The sequence below is a fragment of the Platalea leucorodia genome (genome assembly GCF_965183815.1).
Source record: "Platalea leucorodia genome assembly, chromosome: 1".
NCBI lineage: Eukaryota > Metazoa > Chordata > Aves > Pelecaniformes > Threskiornithidae > Platalea > Platalea leucorodia.
The window spans coordinates 76,640,257-76,660,017 of NC_138823.1; the positions used below are offsets into that span (position 1 = coordinate 76,640,257).

Sequence of the window (19,761 nt, forward strand, 5' to 3'; positions counted from 1 at the left end):
CCTTGACCAGTGGAAGCACTGCTTAGCAGCAACTGAAACATCAGGGTGTTATCAACGTTATTCTCATCCTAAATCCAAAACGCAGCACTCTACCGGCTACTATAGAAGAGAATTAACTCCACCCCAGCCGAAACCAGGACACTTCCCCGGCACATGTTTATAGCTCTCCAACACTAAACTCGGAAGAGCAGATTTATCTCATGATCTTTACCCAAGTGGCACAAAAGTCAATCAGGTTCGACCACATCACACATTTCTTCTTACACAATAATCCAATTATTCCACTTTCACTATTTCAAAAATTAAGATACATTCACATACCTGAATTTTTACATCTCTGAGAAAACAGTTTCTAATACATACCATACTTTACTAAAAACATAAAGCTAAGAACAGAACTGACTTTTTTTATGTTTAAATCGGGATGAGCTCTAAGAAATGCCAAGTCTTCCAAATTATTCTGAACTCAAGGTTCACTATTCTAGTCTCAGGGCCCCTGTAGTTCCCAAATACTTTGAAAAGTGCCAGCTAAAGAGCGTTGATCCATTTTCAGAAAAATCTAAGTACGACTAGCTTTTAAGCTCTGCATTTTCCTCCAGAGGAGAAAAAGCGCTTTCGAGAAACTGAAGATAAAGCCTGGACGCCACCGCAGCCAGCTCTGCCACGCTAACAAACGGAAGAATCCAAAGGAAAGCTTTGAACTTGTTTTCCCTTCAGGGGCAGCTCTGTCCAGGCAGTGGGCGAGGACAGGTTACGTGGACAGAAGGCTGTGCCTTTCTTTCGGACCTTAGGGAAGAACACCAGGTACAAGCTGGCGAGGAATTCTCCCATTGTTACGTGAAGACTTCTGAAGGAGCAGAGGAACCCAGCTGACGTTGGGACATGGGATTTCTCCTCCCCGGCCACTAGAGCCCAGTCGGGTGCTCTCTCAGACTGAGGCTTCTCCCAGCTTAGCTTGATGGATGCAGCTGCCGCTGGTTTTGCTTGCGGGTCCAGCCAGGAGTGAGGCTGAGCCCCTGAAGAGCGGCAGATACACACAAACACGCGCACCCACACACAGAGAACACAGCGCGAGCAGCGCCTTTACCAGCACGCACATACACAGCAAACGCGCTCACATAAACCCAACAACACGGCCCCGCCTCGTCCCGCATCTCCAGCCGAACAGGACTGAAGCTCACCAGCGAGCCACGCAGCCCCCGCGCTCTCCAGCTTCACAAGAATGTCATCTTCTACATCTTCGAGGTAATCTTTTTGGATTTCAGTAAAGCTTTCGATACTGCCTCTCACGGTATCCTCCCGGACAAAATGTCCAGCATACAGCTGGACAAACACATAATGCAATGGGTGAGCAACTGGCTGACGGGTCGGGCTCAAGGGGCTACAGTAAACGGGGTCACATCAGGGTGGTGACCAGTCACTAGCGGGGTGCCGCAGGGACCCATCTTGGGGCCGGTGCTCTTCAATGTCTTCATAAATGACTTGGACGCAGGACTTGAAGGACTACTATCTAAGTTTGCCGATGACACAAAATTGGGAGGAGCTCTCGGGAGAGAGGCCCTGCAGGGAGATCTGGACAAATGAGAGCTGGGCAATCACCAACCGTATGAAGTTTAACAAGGGCAAGCGCCGGATTTTGCACCTGCAACATGGCAACCCCAGATGTACACACAGACTGGGGAACGACAGGCTGGAGAGCAGCCCCGCGGAGAGGGGTCTGGGGGTTCTGGTCGACGGCAAGTTGAACATGAGCCAACAGCGTGCCCTGGCAGCCAGGGGGGGCAACCGTGTCCTGGGGTGCATCAAGCGCCGTATTGCTGGCTGGTCGAGGGAGGCGATTGTCCCGCTCCACTCTGCACTGGTGCGGCCTCATCTCGAGTGCTGCGTGCAGTTTTGGGCGCCACAGTACAAAAAGGGTACGAAGCTGCTAGAGAGCGTCCAGAGGAGAGCCACGAAGATGGTGAAGGGTTTAGAGGGGAAGCCGTATGAGGAGCGGCTGAAGTCACTTGGTCTGTTCAGCCTGGAGGAGAGGAGACTGAGGGGAGACCTCATCGCGGCCTACAGCATCCTCACAAGGGAAGGAGGAGAGGCAGGCGCTGACCTCTTCTCCCTGGTGACCAATGATAGGACCCGAGGGAACGGCAGGAGGATATGCCGGGGGAGGGTTAGGTTGGACATTAGGAAAGGGTTCTTCACCCAGAGGGGGGTGGAGCACTGGAACAGGCTCCCCCAGGAGGCAGTCGTGGCACCAAGCCTGACAACATTCAAGAAGCATTTGGACAACGCCCTCAGCCATACGGTGTGAATTTTGGGGTTGTCCTACGCAGGGACAGGAGGTGGACTCGATGATCCTTGTGGGTCCTTTCTAACTCAGGATGTTCTATGATTCTAAGACCACCACGCTTGTGGAGTGTTCAAACATCGCCATGGGATTTAAGTGTGTCTAACATCCATGCCCAGGCCCTGAGCCCCCTTACTCTGCCACGGGCTCAGATCTTGGCTCTTTCCAGGTGCTGGGCTCCTCCTGAAAGGGGGCTTTAGAGTGTAACTATAAAAGTTGTAACTATTATACAAAAAACTATTGAAGTAAGGAGTCTTGCAATCTCTCAGTGAAGGACAGTTCCTTGATAAGAACAGAAACTTGTCCTAAAAACCAGCTGAAACCGACCCTGCAGTTTGGACAAGAGTCAAGGAGCAACTGAGTCTGCGCAAGAACAAGGGGTTACCAGCGGTGACGAAGAAGAGTCATCAGCCTTCATCCCCACGACCCCCTGTGACCACCACCAGGAGGCATCGCGCAAGCGCAGTTGGGAGGGGTTTATGGAAATGACCTCTGGGGGCTAATTTTAATATGAAGCAGGGACAGGTAATGCATATGTATAGGCGTATTGGGAAACCTTATGTATATGTAACACTTTCTTGTATAAATCCACGACAAGCCACCACGTGTGCGCGCACGACTTTGGCGGGATGACCCCCCGTGCTGCCCAGCGCTGAATAAACATACCTACTTTACAACCTTATGGGTTGTGGAGTCTGTTTCCGCACATCACTCCTACTTGCCAGCTAGCCCAGCTTCAAGTCTGCTGGTGAGTTTTGTTCGTGAAGCCTGCACGCACAGCGGGATCCCTGCAGCACCTGGCCCTAAACACACCGGCTAGCCCATGGCTGGCCCTCAGACCCTACAGCCCCCATGACCCAGGGCCTCTGCTCCAGCTGCAGGTGCCCAGGCCTCCTGCGAGCACACGCCCACAGGCACAGGCACAGCACAGAAAGCAAGGTCAAGCAGAAAATCATCAGAAAAAGGATTTAATAAGCAGCTGGGACAGACTGCAGCGATGGGGCTGGCGCAGGACTGTCAGACAAGAGCACAGCTTACAGGAGACCGTCCCCCTTTATCCGCCCTTCGCATCTTCCCCCGTCCACCCTGACTCGTTCCTTCCCCTGCTCCCGTCTCTTCCCAGACAATGCGCCCCCAACTACTCTTCCCCATCAGTCCCAGTTTCGCTACAGCCCTGCCCAAAACCGGTACTTCTGGTATCACGCCTGGGTCCCCTCAGCCTCGCATGGCGCCACTGATACAGCACAGCGGGCCCTGCAAGGTGCCCCCAGTGCTCCCTTCAATTCTATGCGAGGTCTGACCAGCTTCCCCTCAACCGTCAGGGAAATTCGGCCACCTTCCCCAGCAGCCGTCTGTAATTTTTGTCAGCTTCTCGCTCTGCTACTTGGGTTCAGCAATGTCTCATGTCGTGACCAGCAGCTTCTCACGGCCTTTTCAGTTGGCTAAAGCCCAGGCCAGGGCCTAGGCGTCTGCCTGCACAACACGGGAAGATTTAGTTCCAAGACAGAAACAAAAACAACTGCAGACACCCTAAACTATCACGGGCTTAATACGTGGCAGGGCTCAAGAAACCTTTCAGTGACGCCGCTAGGATGCGACTATCTGCCGCAGCCGAACGTCTGGTTCCAGGTTTCGTACAGCTCCAGGTCCTTCGAGGAGACGCTGGGCCGCACGGTTCTCAGGGCGCTCTCAAAGTCCAGGAAAGCAATGGGCCGTACTTGCTCTGGCATGATGGTCGCAATGTCCGTGGACTGAAGGCTGCAGATGGGGCCCAGGGAAGCTTCTCGGCAGAGCTGTGCCACGTCTGCCCCAGAAAATCCGTCCGATTTCTTAACTATGAGCTCGATTTCCTCTTCGTTTAGAGAGCAGCGCTCCTTTGACATCAGGCGGGTGACAATCTGCTTCCTAGCAGAGGCTTCCGGAAGAGGAATGTACAGCCTCTTCACGAGCCTCCGCCGGGCAGCTTCATCGATTTCTTGGGGTCGATTTGTTGCTCCGACCACTAGAATACGATCTTCGGAGGAGGTCGCTGCCCCATCCAACTGGACCAGAAATTCAGTTTTTATTCTTCTCGACGACTCGTGCTCCCCATCTCCGCGCTGAGACAACAGAGAATCAATTTCGTCGATAAAAATCACTGCTGGCTGTTGACATCGCGCCACGGCGAACAGCGCACGGACCATCTTTTCCCCCTCGCCTACCCACTTGGAAGTCAGGGAAGAGGCGCTGATGCTAAAAAACGTCGCTCCGGACTGGCACGCGATGCACTTGCCTATGAGAGTCTTGCCAGTGCCAGGGGGGCCAAAGAGAAGAATTCCCTTAGGAGGGCCACGTAACCCAGTGAAGATGTCTGGCCTCAGCATAGGCCAGACCACTATTTCTTTGATGGTGGCTTTAGCAAATTCCACTCCGGCAATGTCGTCCCAGCTGACGGGAGGCCCGTGGTCCATGATCTCGTGCATCACCAGTTCAACCATTTTGGGCTCTATGGTTTTCAGTCGCTCGTCTACAGGCAGCGGCGGCTCTGTCGGTCCTCTTGCGTGAGGTTTACGCTGGGCGCCTCCGTTTTCAGTTCCCTCTTGTTTTGGAACCGGAGGAACAAACTTGCCCAAGGGACCCCGAGACCTGCCTGCGCCCAGGGATTTTTTTACACCTCCGTAGGACGAGACTGGGGCACGCTGGGGGAGGTTTTGAGATTTCTTCTGCTGGTCCACCCACAGCTGTTCTCTTGCAGTTCTGAAACCAGGAACACTGCCCTCCTCACTTCTCCTTCCGGTCCCTGAAAAACTACTGGCTTCTGTCCTAATGGAAGCCTGGCACGGAGCAAGGCTCGGAACCACCGCGCTCGCGCTGCCTTCCTCAGCCAGACCATAAAACGCTTTTCTTTTTCCAGAGCTCGCGGACCACGCAGGTGCAGCTGACTGACTGGAAAGAGGCGGATTTTGCCCATCGCGACAGCTGCTCGACATCTTCAGAGAACGACGACTCGCCGCTTCTGTACTTCCAAACAGCGGAGTCGCCTGCAAACCTGCACGAACCTGTTCGTTCAGGGAGGCTGAAGAGGCAGGAAGCGCATCCGAAGTTTTGGTCACAGGAGGCACGCTGCTTTGACGGCACTTTGAAGACGAGGGATGCTCGAGGGGATCTGCTCCCCGACTTGCACATTTTGCTGAGCCAGCACAGAGCTCCGTCCCTCCGGCACTGCTGAAGATACGGAGCTGAGGAAGCCCCGGCGCGGCAGAGGCGCTGACCCCGTTATCAGCGAGTACGCAGGCGCCTGTTGGCGCCACCCGAGAGCTCTGGGAGCTCTTGCCAGCCGGCATCCTCTCTTGCACACACTTGAATTCAAACACGTTATCCCTTGTCAAGGCAGACTGCCACTTGTCACTGTCGTTTTGCTGACACTTTGCCAAAGTCAAAATGTTTTCAGCATAGTTATTCAAGCCAGTCTCTATGTTGTCAGAGTCAATAATCGCAGCGTATTTCTCTGCGTATTTTTTAAACAGCTTGGCAGCACAGACCGGGGAGATCTCGGAGTTTGCCCATGCATACTGAATACGCAGGATTTTGGCACGGTATTCGTCTGCCTTCTGGCCGGGTGTGCAGGCGCCAGAGGTAACAGCGAAGTAACTTTTCTGCCAGTCGCTCAGGTGCACCGTGCTCTGGGGGGGGGTCTCCATCACTGACACTGCAACACACAGAAAATACCTGCTGTTATAAAATGCACCGCACAGCTATTTGCCTTGGCTGCCTTCCCCCTTTCCTAGACGCACACACACGACAGCATACGTTATTTTAATTGAGAGAAAGAGCACAGCAGATCCTGTGCGCTACCCAGCCAGTCTGGACACTTTACCGTTTCCAAAAAGCAACCAGCTTTCTGGTGGAAAGCCATTTCGACGGAGGTTCTCTCTCCTTCCTTCTCCAAAGAAAGAAAAGAAGGAGGAAAAAAAAAGAAAAAAAAAAAAAAAAGAGAGAGACAGTTTGCTTCTCACCAGAGGTCTCCTGGGAGGTAAGCAGACTGCAAAGAACGGCAACAGATGGCCAAACAAAAATTGGCCTTGTTAAATGAAATCACCAGTGCTTTCGCTCTTACTGGACAGAACATGGCACAGTGCAGAGGAGGACAGGTTACACATCACTGTCAGAATGATAAAATTTATTACCGTGATGGTAAAAAAAAATGCAACGATGAAGCTCGTAGATAAAACTCTACGTGAAGTCTGTGAGGGGAGGTAAAAGTGGAAAGAACAAGCCTGAATTTAGTAAACTCTCAGATCAAGAAAATGTTTGCAGATTCACAGCAAATGTTCAAAACGATTTCTTCCATTCAGAACATACTAAAACCTCCCCGTCTTCTATTTCAGAGAAACAAAGCTCGTGTGTATTTAAAGCGATGCTTGTGTCGCAGCTTTAGAAAGCGGAATTTCTGCAGCAATTTTTTAGTTTAAGAAATAGGAAAGATGACGTTTGGCTAGGAAGGAGCACGTTGCCAGCCTTGAAAAGGTGTGCTCATGTTTACGATGGCTTCTCAGGGAAGGCTTTCTCTGCAACGTGCCAGGCGCAGAGACATTTCTGGTCACGGCAAGAACTCATCGTTTCAGAAGAGACACAGGCGCAAGCCAAACTAGAGGAATCCACCACAGCCTCAACAGGGTTTGCAGGAAGCTCCTAACACCCGGTACTTCCAACCGTCTCATCTGTCCATAAGGGGCATACGTCTCGTCTGTGACGTGACCGCAACACATCCAATCCTAATTCCTCTTTTTCTAACTTCAATATGCACCGGGACGTTCCAGACAGGGAATACCTGAAACACAACCTGTTGAAGTGGAGGTCCATAGTCTGCACCCCTTCCGACAGAGCACGAGTCAACTTGCAATCTTCTTCTGAGCCAGCTACAGACCCTCCATGAGCGCCGATTACTGTGCAGGCGCAATGTACGTGCAAGACTGGGGAGACAGACCTGAAGGAACACGGGGTGCGCGGGGGGGGTCCTCTCTCTTTGCTCTCAAAAACTCCTGCGCCAGCGTAAGACAACAGAGAGCACAATACGACTATGGCAGGAGGGGTTACGCACGTAATAAAACAATGAGATAAATTATTTTGTTTGGGATTTTTTTGGACTTCAGCCCAATTTCGTAGAGCTGTTTAGAAAAGCCAGAACATCTTTTCCCTGCACATTCAGTGCCTTTACATGGGAAGCCAATTCCAAATAAAACACCACAAAAATAAGATTTCCTCTGAAAAACGACTGTCAACTTTTGTACCGTGAGAAGTCTAACTGGCGCCTACCGAATGAGGTGCACATTCCCGCCATAACCCCTCTGCAGCTGCGCGACGGGTGAACAGGAGGTGGAGGGCTGCGGCCTTGTCGTTCTTTTCTCTAAACTACTGAACAACGTACTAAAGAACCGTCACTGTGCACATAACCTTTATGTAACTGTTGAATCAAAGACATCTTACGAAACGTAAAAGCCAAGCTCGGAAGAGGTTCAGTAGCTGGGATCTGCTCCCATGAAGTATTTCCATAGACTGACAGCACTCAGAATATAAAATCTCAAGTTCGCCACCACTTCCTAAAGACTAGCGATCACCTTCACAGCTCTGAGGGAAGGTCACAATAAGCGAACAGTGGCAGCTGGTTTAAAATTTCCGTTTGATTCTTCTTCTTCGGCATCTTCTACTATCATATTTGCTCCCTATCCTAATTCCTAGGAGCTGTCCTCACAGCCTCACGATTCTTCCCCAAGGGCCAGCCAAACGCGCACACGGGCAGCCCGTCCTTCTTCACCAGCCCAAGCTGCTCCTCGACGTCGTGGGCACCAGGCTTTCACGTAAGCGTCCAACGGCGGGGCTTCACCAAAGCACTGCCAGTAACGGATTTCTGGCACGCGAGTGCTGAGCCTCAGCAGGCGCAGGGGGAAGTCACCACCCGACAGACAGGCCTGCTGGCCGTCCCTACACCCGCACGGGAGCACGCATACCCATGCCGCACACGGGGCAAGCCCGCCGGCCCACAGGCAAGGAGGGCGGCAGGGAAGCACGCCAGCGGCCCGGGCACGCCTCAGGCCTCTCCGCGGCCGCGCAGCGCGCAGGGGCCGCCACCGTCCCGCCGGCGAGGCCCGGGCAGGGCCCCTCAGCTCAGGAGCCGCCACCGGCGCAGCTTCAAGCGGGCCGACCCCCCTCACCGCAGCGGGGGAGCGGAAGCCGAGACTCGCGCCCCGACGCCTCCCCGGCGGCCTTCGCCCCTCCGCACCAGGGCGAAGGGACCCCCCGCCTCGGAACCGCCGGGGCGCGGCGGGGCGGGGCGGGCCGCCCCTGCGGGCTCAGCCGCGGAAGCGCAGGGAGGGCCCTCACGCAGGGGGGTGGGGAGGGGAAGGGGGGGAAGGGGCGCCACGGTCGCCAACGGCCGCCAACCGCCGCCAACGGGCGGGCCCGCCGCGCGCCCCTCGGAGCGCGAGGCACCGCGGGGGGCACCCGCCGCGCGGCCGCGGCAGCCGCGCGCCTCCCGCCGCGCGCCCGCGCGCACACCCACCGGCCAGGGCCGCCGCCCGCCGCCTCCGCGGATCCCGCGCCCGCTCCGCCCCGCCCCGGGCCCCGCCCCGGGCCCCGTCCCCGCCCCCGAGCGGGCAGCGGGGCTCTGGGAGGCGCGGCCAACCAGCGCCGGGAGCGCGGGCCGAGCGGGAGGCGGGAGCGCTCGCGGCGCCGGCGTCACCGGCTCGGGCGCGCCGGGGCAATGGACGGGGCGAGGCCCGCGCGCCGGCCTGCCTGCTCCCTATTGGCTGCGCCTGCGGAGCGCCCTCCAATAGGCGCGGGGTCCGTGCCTCGGGAGGCGGGCCGGCCCCGCCCCGGCCGCCGCGCGCCGGCGGGCGCTGAGTCCCGCGCGCCCCGCCCCGGCCCCGCCCCCGGGAGCGGAGCGCGGGCGGGCGGGGCCGCGGGGGGCGGCGGGGGCCGCGGGTCCGGTCGGGGCGGGGCCCCCCTCAGCGGGCGAGGGGTCGGGGCCGGGGAGCGCGGCAGGCGCTGCGGCGTCTGCCGCCGGCCCGGGCCGCTCCCAGCGGCAGCAGGAGGCCGCCGCCGAGCCGACCGCGGCGTGGCCCGACCCGGCCCTCGGTCGCCGGGGCGAGCAGCCCCCGGGCCGGCGCGGTCGGCAGCGGAGCCCGGGTAGAGGAGCCGCTCCGCCTGGTGGCAGAGCTCCGGCGGGCGGCGGGCAGGCCGGGGAGAGAGAGGCGGAGGCCGCGGGAGTCGCCCCCGCCTTCCCGAGAGGGGCCCGGCGGGCAGAGGGGCCCGGGGCGCGGGGGGGGCCCCGTCCCCTCTCCGCCAGGCCGGGCCCGGCGCCGCGAGGGATGGGGCGGTGGCGACCCGGTGCTGCCCGGCGCGGCCCGCTCTGTGCCCGCCGGCGCGCAGGCCGGAGCCGCCGCCCGGGAAGCCCGGTGCCGGCCGGGGCCCGGGTTAAAGGCGTGGAGAGGAAGGTTCCTACCCCGGTGCAGCCCGGAGGCTGCTCTCCGTTATTGATTTTCCAGGTGGGCAGCGAGGAGGTCGCAGCCAGGAGTCGGGGGCGATCACGAGAGGCTGCGGGGCCTTGGGACGCCTGCTTATTAAGGGGGCCGGCGCAGAAGCGGCGTTCTCCTCTGTCCTTCCAGTTGCAGGGAAGGATGAGGGAGGACGCAGGGAGAGCCAGCAGGTCGATACCTGGCTCCGAGCCTGGTGTCAGCGGCAGAATTTGGGGTTTTTTGATCATGGCTCGGGCTACAGGCCTGCAGGCCTGCAGGCGACAGAGGAGGTGCACCTGCCTCAAAGCGGGAAAAGGGTCCTTGCGCAGGAGTTAGCAGGGCTCATTGAAAGAGCTTTAAAGGAGATTTGAAGGGGGAAAGGAAGAAAACCAGGCTCGCTAGAGATAAGCCTGGGGGCGACATGCCAGTGTCTGAGGGATGACAGTCCTTTGGTCTGCTGTCTCAGCAGAGGCAGGGGATGGAGAGCCATGCAACAGCAAAGACGCACGGGCTGTGGATGTAGTAGAAACCACGTAAGCGCCTGAGAATGGTGACAGGACTTGGGGCTTCTCCCCCCCCAAAAAGGTGGCAGGAGCAATAGCCCAGCTGAAGCGCATCTACACCAATGCACGCAGCATGGGCAGCAAACAGGAGGAGCTGGAAGCCGCTGTGCAGCAGGAAAACTGACATAGTTGCCGTCACGGAAACGTGGTGGGGTGACTCGCACAACTGGAGTGCTACAATGAATGGGTATAAACTCTTCCGAAGGGGTGGGCAAGGAAGGAGAGGCGGCGGGGTAGCCCTGTACATGAGGGAGTGTTTTGACTGTCTAAGCTTAATGATGGTGACGACAGGGTTGAGTGTTTATGGGTAAGAGTCGGGGGGAAGGCCAATGAGGCAGATATCCTGGTGGGAGTCTGCTGTAGAGCACCCAACCAGGATGAAGAGGCGACGAAGTATTCTGTAAGCAGCTGGGAGAAGTCTCACAATCGCTAGCCCTTGTTCTCGTGGGGGACTTCAACTTACCAGATGGCTGCTGGAAATACAATAGAGCGGAAAGGTAACAGTCTTGGAGGTTCCTGGGGCATGTGGAAGATACATAGCTTCCTGACGCAGCTGGTGAGGGAGCCAGCTAGGGAAGGCGCCCTGTTCGCAAACAGAGAAGGACTTGTGGGTGACATGACATTTGGAGGCCGTCATGGGCATAGCGATCATGAAGTAACAGAGTTTTCGATTCCTGGGGAAGCAAGGAGGGGGGTGGCACGCATGGGGCAGCCAGGTGATTGGGCCCAGCCAGCATGGGTTTATGAAAGGCAGATCCTGCTTGACCAACCTGATCTCCTTCTGTGACAAGGTGATCCGCTTGGTGAATGAGGGGAAGGCTGTGGGTGTCGTCTACCTGGACTTTAGTAAAGCCTCTGACACCGTTTGTCACAGCATTCTCCTGGAGAAACTGGCTGCTCGTGGCCTGAATAGGCGCACTCTTTGCTGGGTAAAAAAACTGGCTGGATGGCCAGGCCCAGAGAGCTGTGGTGAATGGAGTCAAATCCAGTTGGCAACCAGACACGAGTGGTGTTCCCCAGGGCTCAGTACTGGGGCCAGTTCTGTTTAATACCTTTATTGGTGATCTGGATGAGGGATCAAGTGCACCCTCAGTAAGTTTGCAGATGACACCAAGTTGGGTGGGAGTGTCGATCTGCTGGAGGGTAGGAAGGCCCTGCAGAGGGACCTGGACAGGCTGGATCGATGGGCTGAGGCCAACTGTATGAGGTTCAACAAGGCTGACTGCTGGGTCCTGCACTTGGGTCACAACAACCCCATGCAACACTACAGGCTTGGGGAGGAGTGTCTTGAGGGCCACTCAGCGGAAAAGGACCTGGGGGAGCTGGTTGACAGCTGCCTGAACATGAGCCAGCAGTGTGCTCAGGTGGCCAAGAAGGCCAATGGCATCCTGGCTTGTATCAGGAATAGTGTGGCCAGCAGTACGAGGGAGGTGATAGTGCCCCTGTACTTGGCACTGGTGAGGCCGCACCTCGAGTACTGTGTTGAGTTTTGGGCCCCTCACTACAAGAAGGACATGGAGGTGCTGGAGCGTGTCCAGAGAAGGGCAACGAGGTTGGTGAAGGGTCTGGAGCACAAGTCTTGTGAGGAGCGGCTGAGGGAGCTGGGGTTGTTTAGCCTGGAGAAGAGGAGGCTGAGGGGAGACCTTATCGCTCTCTACAACTACCTGAAAGGAGGCTGGAGCGAGGTGGGGGTCGGTCCCTTCTGCCAAGTAACAGCAATAGGACAAGATGAAATGGCCTCAAGTTGCGCCAGGGGAGGTTTAGATTGGATACTAGGAAAAGTTTCTTCACCAAAAGGGCAGTCAGGCACTGGAACAGGCTGCCCAGGGAAGTGACTGAGTCCCCGTCCCTGGAGGTGTTTAAAAGACGAGTAGCTGTGGTGCTTAGGGACATGGTTTAGCGGTGGAGTTGGCAGCGCTAGGTTAACAGCTGGACTTGATGATCTTAAAGGTTTTTTCCAACCCAAACGATTCTATGATTCTGTGATTCTTTAAACGGGCAACATGGAGAAGAACCCTTCCTGAGAGGCAGAGGAGGTGTGCCCTGGCATTTACGTGTGCTCGGTGGCTGCAGGAGCCAAAGCGCTGCGGCTCCTCCCGTGTCGAGCTCGGTGGCTGCCTGAAACGGCAGGGTGGCCGCCTCCCGTCAGCATGCCCCGCTGTTTGTGTCTCTCCTTTCGGCGAGAAGGCCCTCTGGATGCCCGTCACTCCTCAGTCCGGAGGGGGCTGGAGGAGCACAGGATCACAGCAACCCACTTTGAAATTAGCGCACCAACCTAGATGCAACTTAGCGCACGGTGCTGCCGTTAAACCTCTGGCATTACCATAGTCACGTCTGTGTGGGCGAGCATTTAATTTCCCGTGAGAGACATCCCTTACAGTTACTGTCAGGCTTTTGCTATACGTCAAGCTTGTTACACCGTTAGTGCAGACAGCGTATTAAACTGTCTACGCTACTACGCAAGCTATCATCCGAGACCAAACTGGGCTAACATTTATAGTTGGCAACGCTGCTGCCATCAGACTTCCCCCGGGGCGTGCCTGCCCGATTTCCCTCGGGCTGCACAGGGGCAGGGAGCGAAGGAGCCTGCAGCTGCAAGCCCCCCTCGGGAGCAGAGGCTGCAGCGAGGCAGGGCTAATGACAGGGGCCACAGGGCTAATGACACAGGCCACAGGGCTAATGACACGGGCCTCAGGGCTAATGACACGGGCCGCAGGGCTAATGACACGGGCCGCTGCCTTGTCCGCCCTGATTGCGCCCGAGCGGCAAACCAAAGCCGAAGTTGGGCGGCTGGCTCCAGTGGCAGGCACAGCTGCAGGACCGTGCAGAACTTTGCGGAAGGGTCGGCGTCGGCCCCGGTTATGGCCGGGCGTTTTTCAGACTCGTGTTGCTGAGGAGGAAACTTCCCGCAGGAGCTCTCATCGGCAAAGCAACTTGTTCGAAGAACGCATTGAGAAACAGTCGCCGATGGTGAAAAGCAGGGCACTGGCGGGACCTGAGTGGGGAAGCTGGACCCCTTACAGCGCGTCTGGCATGAATAAAACGGGCAAAGCTTGCTTAATAGCACAGACAGACAATAGTCATAGTTTTGTTTCCATTTATTAGCGAACGCTGCCAATTAAAGCCTACGTGTCTGTTTAACAGGCTTTGGATACAGATTTTAAAGGAACTCGACAGCTCACGAATCATAATAAAAAAGCACTAAGCATCTGATTATTTTTCCATTTGGCTCTACACATGCTACGTAGACACTGTAATTATTATTCTTATTCTTTAATCTGCCCCCACCACCCTGGTTTTCAGGGTTCTCAGTTTTATTTCTCATTTGCTCCTCTATTTGAGCGATTCGAGTTTACGCATGTCTCAAGGTTTAGACTGCTGTTGTAAGGCAACTGTAATGTGAGTACTACTCATCAGATATGGTATCCTTACAGGAGACAACAACAACAAAACAACCAACAACCACGAGGAGAATGTTATATGTAAAAGCAAGAGAAAATTAGAAATTTCATAATTATAATGCAGTTCAGAGTATAATATTGTTGTGGTTTAACCCGGCAGGCAGCGAAGCACCACACAGCTGCTCGCTCGCTCACTCCCCCCCAGTGGGATGGGGGAGACAACTGGAAGAGTAAAAGTGAGAAAACTCGTGAGTTGAGATAACGACAGTTTAATAGGGAAAGCAAAAGCCGCGCACAGAAGCAAAGCGAAACAAGGAATTCATTCACTGCTTCCCATGGGCAGGCAGGTGTTCAGCCACCCCCAGGAAAGCAGGGCTCCATCACGCGTAACGGTGACTTGGGAAGACAAACGCCATCACTCTGAACGTCCCCCCCTTCCTTCTTCTTCCCCCAGCTTTATCTGCTGAGCACGACGCCATACGGTATGGCCTAGCCCCGCTCAGCAGTAACTAAAATATCCCTGATTATCAACACTGTTATTATCACTGGTTTCAGCACGAATCCAAAACATAGCCCCATGCTAGCTACTGTGAAGAAAATGAACTCCATCTCAGCCAAAACCAGCTCAAATATATTAGCAACACTTTCATAAATACATATCTTGTTGATATTTCACCATCATGAATAAAATATATTTAGAATCTGTCATCATTATTATTAAGAATGTAGGTATTGTACTAGCACTCTACTCGTTTAAAAAAAATACGTACGGTTACTGAAAAGTTACTTTTTCCCCTCCTTCTCTAGTAGCCGTGCGGTCTCCCTGGAGATGCAGATATTCTACTACAGTACAACTGGGAGATTTTGTAAATATTTTTAACATCGAACAGTATTATTCGGCACAGACTGTATTAGCTTTTGCAGACAAGGCACAATAAATCCAGGTTCACGTATTAACTATTCATAAATACAGTATTTCTCGCTTACAGATACGTTGCAAAGCCACAGAACAGAAACCGCAGTTACGATCTTCTTTCAAAAATGTTCTGTTCACCACTTTTGTTCTTGCGTTGATTACATAGCCCAGATTTCATTTTCAGGTGACCTAGCGTTAATAGTCTACGAAGGAATTACCACATGGGGAAAAGGGGGTATGAGAGACTGAATACTAAGGCGGCCTTCACCAATTACATCTTCAAGTCATCCCAGAATTTCAGAAAATCTAGAGCTGTGAATTTCTGATGTCTGTACTGGGCTGGCCACGGGGAAATGTGATTCTGTGGGTCTTGTCACTGCTGTTTATTAGAAGACTTACTTACGTCACTTCTTTGAAAACAAAAATAAAGTAACTTTTACTGCATTTACAATATTTTAAATCAACCCTGATCCTAAATTCTTTGCCAAAAGGAGCTTTGCTGTCTGGACAAGAGCCGCTTCTAAAACTGATGCCCATACGCTGAAAAATGTTTAATTGCATGTCAGTTTTGGCAACGTTTTCCCACAAATGCCTCGAGGGGACCTGTGTCTAATTCTGGGCTGTTGGGAACATTTCACCCCTCCTGGGTCTGGGTGCGCGTCCCTGTTCTACAGCAGGGTGAGGCTCACGCAGGCGAGCATCATCCGCCTCTGCTCTGGTTTCCACGGAGAGGCTTTCCACCCAAATCCTCCGATGTTCAGTCTGGTGTTGCCTTACCTCATGCATTTCTTTTCCAGTGCTTATTAGTTAGATTTTAATTCCAATTATAGCCACATCAGCCCAAAGCAACTCCACTTCACTGCAGTGGAATTTTCCTGGATTTACTCTATGAGCTATAAGCTTAATTTCATGAAACTGCATGTTTGATGGTCTCCTTGCGGCTTCCCAAATGTAGGAAGTACGCTTGCAAGGGACGGCGGAAGAAAGCTGAATGATTGTGCAAGTCGTCCAAGGTGCTTTAGAGTTAATAGGAGCAGTAAAAGGAAGAGATTACAAGAAATGCAAGTGTAGAAATGGATCCTACAGGTTATTTTTGTTGGAGTAGCTATTTGCTTTGTTCTTATTCACATAGAAATAACGGTCTGGAATTTATGTTTTCAAAATGGCAGAAGTACTTCAATTAAAGGCAGATATTGCTTCTGACTTTCATTTCGCCTCTTGACCTGCCTTCGACAGGATGAGACATCAATGGTTTGTGTCACGTACGTGTTATTTGACTTTCTCTGAAGGTTAATTGGTTTCCAATATTTTCATATGCCATGCGCCACTGCTAAGGGAAGAATATCATGGCTGGGGGGGCACCACAGCACATTTGGGGGGTTATTTCTCTTCGTTTCTATTTTGATTGCAATTTCTTGCATGTTAGCTAATGTGAGAAACAAAGAGTAGCGTTTTTGCCGTCACGTTTCTTAGCACATTTTGTCAAAGGCTTATGACACAGGGCAGTAAGCAGAATGGTAGCCATGAAAAGAAATCGCATCTCTCTTTCACAGAACCTAGCTTACAGGTTATTATTTTCAAGTAATCACTGCTTATAATAACAACTTGGTGAAAAATACACAATACCAGGTAGCACGTGGCTTTTGACAAAGCTCTCAAGAAGGAGCTTTTAAGAGGCCTCATTATGAGCGATCAAAGTGAAAACCTACAGCCCGCATAAGCTATTTGCTGAGATTTGACAAAAGGGCTGTTTTAAAAGCAAACCCTTGAGAAGAAAGCAGAGCGCCTGCCAGAAGGACGGTTAGCGCTCATTTAGCGCTCACTCCCCCCCTCGTCCTGGCTGTGCGATGAGGGAAGTCTCGAAGCCCTGACTTCATTGACCAAATTCCTGCAGCACGCGTGCCACGACACGGTGGTGGCCCAGACCGTGACAACAGCGTTTGCGCGTGCCTGCTTAGATGGGGCCTGAACAGTGCTACCAGCAGGTTACTGAACCTGCCCCAGCTGGGGTTCGTTCTGAAGTCATGGCAAGGTGAAATGAATGGGTTGTAACACCTCACAGTTTCACCGGTGACGAAAGGAGTGGGCACGCTAGAGGTTAATGGGGACAACGGAGGGAGCACGAACCCTTCCACTTCCATTGCCTGGTTCAATAAATGCTCTCGATTACGAACGGGTAGGAGAGGACAGCTGGAGCCCCCGTGGCTGTGTGCCATGGCAAGATGCAACTACAGAACAGAGAAGGAATGACTAAGGTTACAACACAACTTGCTGGCAAGGATTTTGCTACTGCAGCTGGGCTATATAACAACAGGGTTTGTATTTTTTTTTTCCTTCGTAGTTTGACTTTCCCACCTGCCCCTAAAATAAAACTTGGCAACCCAGAGAAAGCCAGCTAATTGCTGCTGCTCCACTGCTGTTACTGCTGGTGCTCCCATGCTTTCAGAAGATCGGTTGCCAGCTGTGAGATGTGCTGCCAGGCAAACTTGACGTGGGTGGATTCCACTGTGCGGGAACAAATAGCAAAACGTAGCACAAACTTCTCTCGCAGGTGGCACGGGACCAGGTGGATCTTCTTGGCCTCGTTTATGCGTTTAAGCAGCGCCTCATTGAGTTCGTTTGAGCCCTGAAATCATTGCAATTCAGCGGATATGGTGGTGAATTTCAGAAGCAAGCTTGGAAGCTGTAAATCCCACCAAGCAGCCAAGCCCAAGTGCCACCAGTATCACACAGCCGCTTTCTTGTCTCTCAGTGCTTTGCCATCACAGGACTACAAAAGCTGACGGCACAAGAGAGAATCTTTCAGCCACAAAGCCATTTACGGATTAACTGGGGTTTAGAAGCAGCGTTCACACCGGGGCACTTGTGACAGCTGACTGCTTTCTTGGGACCTAAGGTCATGAGCTATGTAGCTTCATGTAAAAGCATTCGTGCTTGCATCCACGTCCTTACACTTTTCTTAGATCTAATCAAACAAATGTGGGAGGAAGTTGTGCAATGAACTATAGCAACATTTGTAAAACAAACCTTCCAGTCTTCACTTAAGCATGGCTGCTGTGAGAGACTTTTGAAGATGAAGACGGAAATCTTACCCTTAGTCAAGAAAGAGTTAAGGTAATGCATCCCTGCCGTAAGTAAGCTTCGTACTATCAATCAGCAGAAACCCTAAAAAAGTATTTATTTGCCTCGAGTTCTATAGGACATGTCGGCCGCAGAATCCTACAGAGTGGGGTTGGGGGGGGATTTTGGAAATGTGGTAAACTGACCCTCCGTGTGGAAGTACAGAGTCTTCTGCCTTCCGGGAAACAAAGATAGAAATGTTAAATACCTTGCAGAAGGTCAGAGGGACTCTACATGCATGCAGTATTGAATTTTATCTCCTTCTCGTGTACTTCATTCTCCTTGTGCGCAAGTAGTAAATGTGAGCGTTTCCCTTAGAGCAGCTGTACGCTCTTAGCATCAGCTCTCAAAAGAAAGAGGACTGCACGGAGGAGTACTGCTTCTTTGGCAGGTTCAGCTAACGCTGCATCAATGGTTTTCCTAGTTCGTGTCCATCAGCATTTGAGAATAAACAAAAGATGTCGTCAGACTTTCAAAACCAGCAGTGAATTGCTTTAAATGAAAACAGTGAAAGAAGGGCTCCCAGAAACCTCGGGATTTTTGTCTGATTTAGCAGCACAGGATGAAGTGCTAGCTGCATGTCTTTGACAGTCGTTGTTGCCCAAATTAAAGGAACCCGTCTGTCTAACGTTTGTATCAGCAGGCCGAGAGACGGCTTCAGCTTTGTGGGCAGTTTGCCGTAATAGCTTCGGACATACCACGTTGATCTTGAGTGCTATAGTTTCATTGTTTGGGGAACTATCTTGGCTATTGTACGGCCTTCACTCTTTCCGTTACACTGCTGGCAATGCAGAATTGCAAGAGATGCGAGGAGCATCTGCGCTTTTACCGCAGTGTTCCCTTACTGAACACCGACGGCGGTAACAGAGTCACAAATGGACCAATCCGTCTGTTCAGCGGCGTTTTTGTTACTGCAGCGGCATAGGTCTTCCTGAGAACATCGATATCGGAAAACGTGGTCTCTCAGATCTGCCCGGTTGTGACTTGCCCGCTTAGCCTTTTCCATATAAAAACAAAGCGTAAGTTTCCCATCGGCACGGAGGATAAATGCGTCATCCCCATGGGTTCGGATCATACGAGAGTTAGAGCTGAACCCGAGTCAAAACCTCGTTCTGACTTAGCCCAAGTTGTCAGGGGATTTGGATGAGAGCCTGCAATTCATGGCTTAGCCTTAGTCTCGTAGCAGATATTTACGCAACTGGAATGCTCCTGACGAAGAAAGGACCAAGTCTGGTGTTTTGCAAGTCCCCACCCATTATGGGTCAGTCCCTGGTGGCAATGAGATACTGCTTTCATATCAAAGGTAATCCATCATGAAAATGACGATCCTTGCCTTTAATATGAAACGCATAGCACTAGCTTTTAGGCAATACAAGCGGTTATACGATGTGAAGTTAATGCCCTTGGCAGGGGTGACGGGAGGGAGGAGAAAGATTTATATGTCTGTCTTCTTCTCTACTCTCACAGCTGCGCCTCGGGTGTCACGTCAAATTGAAGTTAGTAGTGCCTTCCCCTCTCCCAGAGCTTTGAGGAGCCAGCAGCCAGCTCTGATTGAGTCTGTCAGCTTCGATAAGACACTATTCTCACCCCCTTGGAGAAATGACTGGCTTGCCTTGTGTTCATCTGCAGACGTGACACGGAGGCCAAAAATTAACCCTTTGGCATGATACGTTTGATGAAATAGGTATAATATGAAAGTCACGGATTATTAGTCCACCTGCTCAACAGCGTGAAAGGCAAAAAATTAAGAGTTACAGCTAAGGAAAAAAATAAAAAAGGATTTCTCAAGAGCAAAGGAGGGAAAAGTACGTCATACTTTCACAGCTGCGCAGCACTACAGTTCAAGTCCCCTGCCCCTCAGTCCTACTGTGACTACGTGAAAGTTACAAGTGTCCTACTTCTAAGGTGCATTTTAACAGGAATTACA

General features: G+C 53.0%; 2 protein-coding genes across 7 annotated transcripts in view; both read right to left on the reverse strand.

The window, feature by feature from the left end:
• Positions 1-3,455: 3,455 nt before the first annotated feature.
• LOC309597217 (fidgetin-like protein 1) lies at positions 3,456-8,934 on the reverse strand. Of its 2 annotated transcripts, none has more exons than XM_082326422.1 (2): positions 8,880-8,934; positions 3,456-6,029 (listed from the first exon to the last, which is right to left on the reverse strand). In XM_082326422.1, exon 2 carries the CDS (start codon positions 6,019-6,021, stop codon positions 3,940-3,942), a length of 2,082 nt encoding a protein of 693 aa, XP_082182548.1. In that variant the 5' UTR covers positions 6,022-6,029; positions 8,880-8,934; the 3' UTR covers positions 3,456-3,939. The 2 variants fall into 2 exon arrangements, with proteins under 2 accessions (XP_082182548.1, XP_082182549.1); XM_082326423.1 differs by lacking the exon at positions 8,880-8,934 and adding an exon at positions 7,152-7,200.
• Positions 8,935-16,956: 8,022 nt separating this feature from the next.
• The window catches only part of LOC309597229 (aromatic-L-amino-acid decarboxylase-like), a gene marked incomplete at its 5' end in the record, with an annotated part of 44,934 nt that continues 42,129 nt past the window's right edge, over positions 16,957-19,761 (reverse strand). For all 5 annotated transcript variants that reach the window (XM_082326446.1, XM_082326444.1, XM_082326447.1 and 2 more), the window contains one exon: positions 16,957-17,340. In XM_082326446.1, coding sequence (XP_082182572.1) covers positions 17,134-17,340 — 207 coding nt within the window. In that variant the 3' untranslated portion in view covers positions 16,957-17,133. The remainder of the gene's footprint in view (positions 17,341-19,761) is intronic.

Coding starts and splice junctions, on each gene's coding strand:
- LOC309597217 (XM_082326422.1), bottom strand. CDS start 6,021: ATGGAGACCCCCCCCCAGAGCACGGTGCACCTGAGCGACTGGCAGAAA.